This window comes from Lolium rigidum, chromosome 6 (genome assembly GCF_022539505.1).
Source record: "Lolium rigidum isolate FL_2022 chromosome 6, APGP_CSIRO_Lrig_0.1, whole genome shotgun sequence".
In the NCBI taxonomy this organism is placed as follows: domain Eukaryota; kingdom Viridiplantae; phylum Streptophyta; class Magnoliopsida; order Poales; family Poaceae; genus Lolium; species Lolium rigidum.
The window spans coordinates 327,123,929-327,131,790 of NC_061513.1; the positions used below are offsets into that span (position 1 = coordinate 327,123,929).

General features: G+C 47.8%; 1 protein-coding gene across 1 annotated transcript; it reads right to left on the reverse strand.

Moving 5' to 3' along the window:
* Positions 1-6,805: 6,805 nt before the first annotated feature.
* LOC124664749 (dirigent protein 1-like) lies at positions 6,806-7,354 on the reverse strand. The gene has a single exon (XM_047202195.1). It carries the CDS (start codon positions 7,352-7,354, stop codon positions 6,806-6,808), a length of 549 nt encoding a protein of 182 aa, XP_047058151.1.
* Between the last annotated feature and the right edge of the window lie 508 nt (positions 7,355-7,862).

Genomic DNA, 7,862 nt, shown 5'->3' on the forward strand with positions numbered 1-7,862 from the left:
GGAAGTTGAGACGAAGATTGGTCTAGTTACTTTTAACCTAGATTTAGTTTATGAGTCAAGGAGCAGACTACGTACGTATCCACCCTACAGACGTGGATGTTTCTGGTAAACCTAGATTTAGTTTATGAGTCAAGGAGCAGACTACGTACGTATCCACCCTAACAGACGTGTATGTTTCTGGTAATCTGGACTCTTGCCGTGACTTATTTATATTCTTTTTGATGGGTACACCGTGAAGATTTAGGGACCGATTTAAATCTTGGTCGTTTATTTTTCTTTGTTAAATCTTAACCATTGTTTGTCTTGTGTTTTAATTATATAATAGATTGATATGGTGGCCTAATTAACGTGTCCTTTTTACTAATCATAGTAACGACTGATCCTGGCAGCTAGGGGTGATTAACCTGGCAATTAGTAATGTTAGAGATAACAACTTGTAAACGTGTAGTACACGTATAGGCTTAGGCATAATCATAGAAACCGACTCCAATACGTTGGTGATTGTAATCTGCTATATATACATGAGATATGGGACTCGGGACTCATCCGAGTAGTTTCTACCTGATCGTATTATCTCAACTTACATGGTATCAGGCCGCCTCTTCCGGCGACAAACCTAGCCACGAAATCGATCGCAAGCTCTGACGACCGCCGCCCTCGCCGGCCATGGCGTCTTCCGCTCCGATTCCGCCGATCTCCCTCGGCCAACCTCCCCGCACACAACTGACGCGGGACAACTACCCAATATGGCGGTCTCAAGTACTGCCTGCAATCCGTGGTGCCCAGCAACTCGGGTTGATCACGGGCGCTGATCGTGCTCCGCCACCAGAAGTGGTGGATGTGCCGGCTGACAAAGCCTCCGACACCCCGGCGACGATGAAGGCCAACCCTCTCTATGCGGACTGGATCGCGCGCGATCAGTTGGTTCTCTCCTACCTCCTGCAGTCCCTGTCCCTGGAGGTTTTGCCCCATGTTCATCGCATCGAGAGTTCCCATGGCGTCTGTAGCGCCGTCGAAGAGATGTTCTCCACTCAGAGTGAAGCCAAGGTGGACAATCTTCTGGTTGCCCTTGCCACGACAAAGAAGCTTCAGATGTCTACTGCTGACTACCTCGCCAAGATGCAAAGCTTTGCAGATGAGCTTATCGCCGCCGGCCATCCTCTCCTAGATCGACAGCTTGTGTCCTATATTCTTGTCGGTCTCGGAAAAGATTACAACGCCCTTGTTGCGGCACTCGGCGTGGCGACCACCCCGATCACCCTCAGCCGACTCTACTCCACTTTGTTGGCATATGATCAAAGACAACTTCTTCTCGCCGAGCCTACTCCCCCAGAGTTTGAGTCTTCGGCCAATGCTGCAGCTCGGCAATGGCGCCCTCGTAACGACTCCAACAGCAACTACAACAGCCGGCCCCGTGGTGACCGTCGGGATGATCACCGGGATGACCGCCGGCGTGACGACCGCTCCTTCCAACAGGGACGCGGTGGGGGTCGTGGCAACACTGGAGGGGGGCGTGGCCGTGGTCGTGGACGCCGCAGGACCACCCCTTGGGTTGATGTCACATGCCAGATATGCAACAAGGAGGGGCACTATGCCAAAGATTGTTGGTCTCGCTACTCCAGCAATGATGACTATGGCGAGAAAGAGGTTCATGCCGCCTATGGCGTGGACACAAACTGGTACCAGGATTCAGGTGCCACTCATCACATTACGGGCGAATTGAACAATCTCACGCTCCGTGATGCTTACAAGGGCCATGATACGGTCAATACAGCTAATGGACAAGGTATGAATATCTCTCACATTGGTCATTCAGTAGTACGCAATCCTACTCAAGATTTTCACCTTCGCAATATCCTTCATGTTCCTAATGCCTCCAAAAACTTATTATCTGTCCATCGCTTCACATACGATAACCATGTCTTTATTGAATTTCACCCCTTCTTCTTTTTGATCAAGGATCAGGCTACCAGGAGAATCGTCCATAGAGGAAGGTGTGTTGGCGGCTTATACCCTCTCATTGCATCCTTGGCATCCTCCACGCCATCCAAGTTTGCCTTTGTTGCCGCCAAGCCCTCTCAGTACCAGTGGCACAGTCGTTTAGGTCATCCCTCTATAGTGATTGTTAGGCAAATTATTAGCAAAAATAAACTTCCTTGTGTTAGTGATTTGAGTAGTGAGTCTATTTGTGATCCTTGTCAACAGGCTAAGAGTCATCAACTTCCATACCCCATCTCCACCAGTGTATCTACAGCCCCTCTACAGTTAGTATTTTCTGATGTATGGGGTCCTGCACCTACTTCTGTTGGTCGTCATGATTATTATATAAGTTTTATTGATGATTATAGTAAATTTACTTGGATCTATCTACTTAAACGCAAGTCTGATGCCTTAGCTGCCTTTATTACCTTTCAAACTCTTGTTGAACGCAAGTTTGACAGAAAAATTATCACTGTTCAATCAGATTGGGGGGGTGAATACATCAAATTGAACTCTTTATTTCAAACACAAGGAATTACACATCTTGTCTCATGTCCTCATGCTCACCAACAAAACGGTGCTGCTGAACGAAAGCATCGCCACATTGTTGAAGTTGGTCTAGCTCTTCTTGCTCATGCTGGTATGCCCCTCAAATTCTGGGATGAAGCCTTTCTGACAGCCACATATCTCATTAATATGCTTCCTAGCAAAGTTATCAACAATGATACCCCTGTTCATCGTCTCCTTGGCACCCGTCCTAATTATTCCTCATTGCGAGTTTTTGGTTGTGCCTGCTGGCCCAACTTGAGACCCTATAATAAACGCAAGCTTGCCTTTCGCTCCACACAGTGTGTCTTTATCGGCTATAGTCCCTGCCACAAAGGGGTCAAGTGCCTTGAGGTGTCTAGTGGACGTGTTTACATCTCTCGGGATGTTGTCTTTGATGAAACAGTTTTCCCCTTCAAACATCTTCATCCGAATGCTGGTGCCCTTCTCCGCAAACAGATCCTACTTCTTGATCCATCTCTTAAAAATTTTGAGCAGGACAATGCTACTATTAATGATTCAAATGTTGAGAATACTCATGCTACTAACTCCATTGCTAGACCTGTTCTACCTCTTGTGCAGGATGCAGCTCCAAGAAACGGTCCGTCTGGCGAAAATTTCACTTCAAATGGAGCTTCGAGCTGGTCATATGGCTCTTTTCAATTTTCTGGAGAACATGACAAAAGCCCTGGACACGAGGCAGATTCGCTGACAGAATCCACTTCGGGATCTCCCCGTCGCGTTGGATCGCGCGGTCTCAGTCCTGCCCGCCCAGATTCTGCGGGCCCCTCGTCTGCGGCCGACACATGCGCCGACAGCCCTCGTGCGGCTCCGTCTCCCGCGTCCAGCAGATCTTCTGCGGCCGCATCTCCCGCCACACCCTCTACAGCGCCAACCGCGACCCCGTCGTCTGCCACATCCGATCACGGGGTCTCGCCTGCTGCCCCTGCCACAGCATCTCCAGCCGGATCTTCTGTCCCTGTTCGCCGTGCACCCCCTGCTGCACCTCCAACGCGACCAACTACACGTGCTTCTACGGGTATTGTTCGCCCTCGCGAGTATAAAGATGGTACGGTCCGTTGGCTTCTCTCGTGCACGTCTGGCGAGCCCACTAATCTTCAGTCTGCTCTAGCTGATCCCAATTGGAAAGGGGCCATGGATGATGAGTTTGCTGCTCTTATGAAGAATAAAACATGGCATTTGGTACCTCCTAGATATGGCAAAAATGTGATTGACTGCCGATGGATCTACAAGGTCAAGCGCAATGCTGATGGCTCTATTGACAGGTATAAGGCTCGCTTGGTTGCTAAAGGATTTAAACAACGCTACGGAATTGACTATGAGGACACATTCAGTCCAGTTGTCAAAATTGCCACAGTTCGTCTTGTTCTGGCTATTGCAGTTTCTCGTGGGTGGAGCTTGCGACAGTTGGATGTTAAGAACGCGTTTCTTCATGGCGTTCTGGAAGAGGAAGTCTATATGCGACAACCACCTGGGTATGAAGATCAACATCAACCTGGATATATTTGCAAACTTGACAAGGCGTTATATGGACTGAAACAGGCTCCTCGTGCCTGGTACTCACGGTTGAGTGCCAAGTTGATCTCTCTTGGATTCATAGCTTCCAAGTCTGATATGTCCTTGTTCATTTATCGCAAGTTTAATGTCAGCATTTATATGCTCATCTATGTGGACGACATCATTGTTGCTAGTTCTTCCCAGGCAGCTACAGATGCTTTGCTCAAAGATTTGCATCAAGAGTTTGCATTGAAAGATCTTGGTGATCTTCGCGATTTCTTGGGTATTGAAGTGACACCGGTTTCCCATGGCCTGGTTCTTAATCAGGCTAAGTATGCTCAAGATCTCCTTACTCGTGTTGGCATGGTAAATTGCCAAGGTATGCCTACTCCATTATCGTCCTCTGAGAAAATTTCAGCTCATCAAGGAGATCCTCTAGGTCCAGATGATAGTTCCAAGTACAGAAGTATTGTTGGAGCATTACAGTATCTTACTCTCACTAGACCAGACATTTCTTATGCTGTCAATAAGGTGTGTCAGTATCTTCATGCGCCTACTACCGTGCACTGGACTGCTGCTAAGCGCATTTTACGCTATGTCAAACATACCCTCACTGTTGGACTTACTTTCTCCAAATCCAGCTCTACTCTAGTTAGTGCTTTTTCAGATGCTGACTGGGCTGGGAGTGTCGATGACCGTCGGTCCACGGGGGGATTTGCTGTGTTTGTTGGACCGAACTTGATTTCCTGGAGTGCTAAGAAGCAAAACACAGTATCCAGATCTAGTACCGAAGCAGAGTACAAGTCCTTAGCTAATGCAACAGCTGAAATGATTTGGGTGCAATCACTTCTTGCTGAATTGGGAATTCGGTTAACACAGAGGCCATGCTTATGGTGTGATAATCTTGGAGCAACATAACTTTCTGCTAATCCGGTCTTTCATGCGAGAGCTAAGCATATTGAGATTGATTTTCATTTCGTTAGAGAACGAGTGTTAAAAAGACAACTAGAGGTTCGATTTATTCCCTCTAAAGACCAAGTTGCAGATGGGTTCACTAAGCCACTTCCATATCAAGCTTTTGAAGATTTCAAGCATAATCTCAACTTATCGAAGTTGTGATTAAGGGAGGATGTTAGAGATAACAACTTGTAAACGTGTAGTACACGTATAGGCTTAGGCATAATCATAGAAACCGACTCCAATACGTTGGTGATTGTAATCTGCTATATATACATGAGATATGGGACTCGGGACTCATCCGAGTAGTTTCTACCTGATCGTATTATCTCAACTTACAAGTAATGACCTTTCTTGACTGATCATGGCAGCTAGGGGTTATTAACCTGGCAGCTAGTAACAAGGGAGTATCTCATACTTTGAGCAGCTTTCGTGTATTTTTATTCACTAAGAGACAATGGTGTGCGCATGCATGGATGAAAGTCCAGATAAGGTACGAGCATGTGACCCTGGTGCATGCACTGAGGAAAAATGTTTAGCAGCGTACCAGCATGCAACATGGGACCACTCGTCGAACGTGATTAACTAGGCTGCAACGCGTATTGCGGTTCAGCGCGTATTAACCAGTCGTCGAACGTGATTAACCAGCCGCCGCACGAATCCACACATATGCGCCGCCGCTGCGTAGCAATGTCCTTCTATGTTTATTTTTTCTTAGTTGGAGTAGACAGAAATAAGATAGAAAAAAATATTTTCTGTTAGTTAAGAAATGATCAGAGAAGCTAGTTAGAAATAGTGACGAAAATGGAGTGGAAGTTTCCGAATTTTTCATGGGAAAACGGAAACGGAATGGAAATATGGGGACTGGAAACGGGATTATGCGATGCAAAATGGGAATTCTTTTGGCGGAAACAGAAATGGAAATGAAACGCCGTTTTTCGGTGCAACGGACGCGGAGGTGGAAGCGGAATTTCCCTGTCCAGCTAATATGAAATTTCTGTTTCAGAATTAATGTGTATGGTCGAATCCAACAATCCTATTACATGATCTTGTTAGGCTCGTCCCAAAACTAGCAACCATGCATGTGATCCTTCATGCATATTCGAGGAGGCTTCCAATGGTCGACGTGTCATCTATTCCCTTGTAAATTGAGCACCACGCTAGGATTAAGGAACACGTTTGTTGGTTCACATGAGTGCTCACTACAGGAATGACGCAAGGCGCCGACGGCCCGCTCATATGGATGGCCCACTTATACGTCGACGGCTAAAAGTTGGGACCGTTGGCGTATATGCTTCGCCGAGGCGGACCTTTGCCGAGGAGCTACACCGATGGTGGCTCTCCGACGGTCTTTACAACTACGCCAAGGGTTCGGGGCCGGCACAGCGCTCCATTCCTGTAGTGGCTTGAGATTTTTTTGCATGATTCAATGGTTATCTTGGTTCCGACAAATAGCTGCATCGTTCTATCTCTGCCCGTATTCGGTTTCGGTTTGTATTTGTTTTCTACAATATATTTACTTTTATTTTTTCCCGGAGATTTCTATACTCGTTTATCTCCCTTAAAACATAAAAAATAAATGTAGCACCACTTAGTTTCAACCGTTCCCATTCGGTTTTCGTCACTTTTTAGAAACCTCACGAACCAGGCGCAAAAGGATCGGGACGATCAAACCAATATCGGAGACATAGAGCTGCTGAACTAGACGTGAACTGACAAACAGTAGTTCGTCGGTCCATTTTATTCCTTTCCAGTAATACTTGGCATACATATAGCGCATGACACACAGGCAACATTGAAGCGTCTACGCATCCATCTTCACGAACAGGTCGACCTCGTAGACGACGGACACCGGCGTCGGGTTCGCCACGGCCGTCGTGACGCAGTACCCGCGCGCCATCCTGAACGCACCAGTGCCGCCCACCACGGCGCGCTCGAAGGAGTCCTCGAAGCTCGGGATGCTTCCTAGAACGGCCAGCGTGCTTCCGTCGTGCTCCCCGGCCGTGAACACGAAGTTGACCGTCGTCAGCAAGCCTGACGGCGGGCTCACGAGCCCCGCGAAGGCGAACATGCCCTGGTACCGGCCGAGGAGCTCGGAGCTCTTCGGGTCCGAGCCGTCGCGTACCTCGAGGTCGAGCACGCCGATCCTCCCGAAGGTCGCGTTGCCACCCCGCGGTGACTGCGTGACGGCGATCGTCGTGGCGTTCGGCCCTGATAAGATCTCATGAAGGTATATGTGGATGTGCGTGAGCCCGTGCTCGCTGGCGTCGTCGTCTCGCGCCGCCGTTGCAAGTCCCGCAGCCGATGAGGCCAGCAGGAGGAGGAGAGACAGCAAGAGCGAGGAGGAAGTCATGGCGATCAGAACGTGTTGCAGGGCTCGCAACTGCGGAAATTATGGTGGTGCAAACGTATGGATCGAAATTGCTATAGGGCTCACTTTATATAGACATCACTCTCACTGATCTATGGTGCATGGTCGACACTCGACAGACGTGAAAGGGTGTCTTAGTTGTTTGCCTATCGTAGAAGCTTGCAAGTCTTCCTATTGTCACATCGTTCCTAGAACGACAATACTACTAGCGTATCCACATATATGTGGAGGAAATCACGTTTTTTACAATTGTGTGGCAAAGATTTATATCTTTTGCCCCGCCGTCTTAATTGTTTAGCTGTCGTAGAAGGATAGAAGTCTTCTTATTGTCACGTCGATCCTAGAACGTCAATGGCAGACCGTACACGCATGCATTTGGATGAAATGTGCCAAACATTTATTTTTTGATAGCTGCACACTTTGGATCTGAAACTGCACATAGTGTTTGTATGCAATTTTGGGTACACCATTGGTTAGTTGCACGTTTGTT

Excerpts from the sequence above, each read along its gene's own strand:
- LOC124664749 (XM_047202195.1), bottom strand. The coding sequence starts at position 7,354 with ATGACTTCCTCCTCGCTCTTGCTGTCTCTCCTCCTCCTGCTGGCCTCA.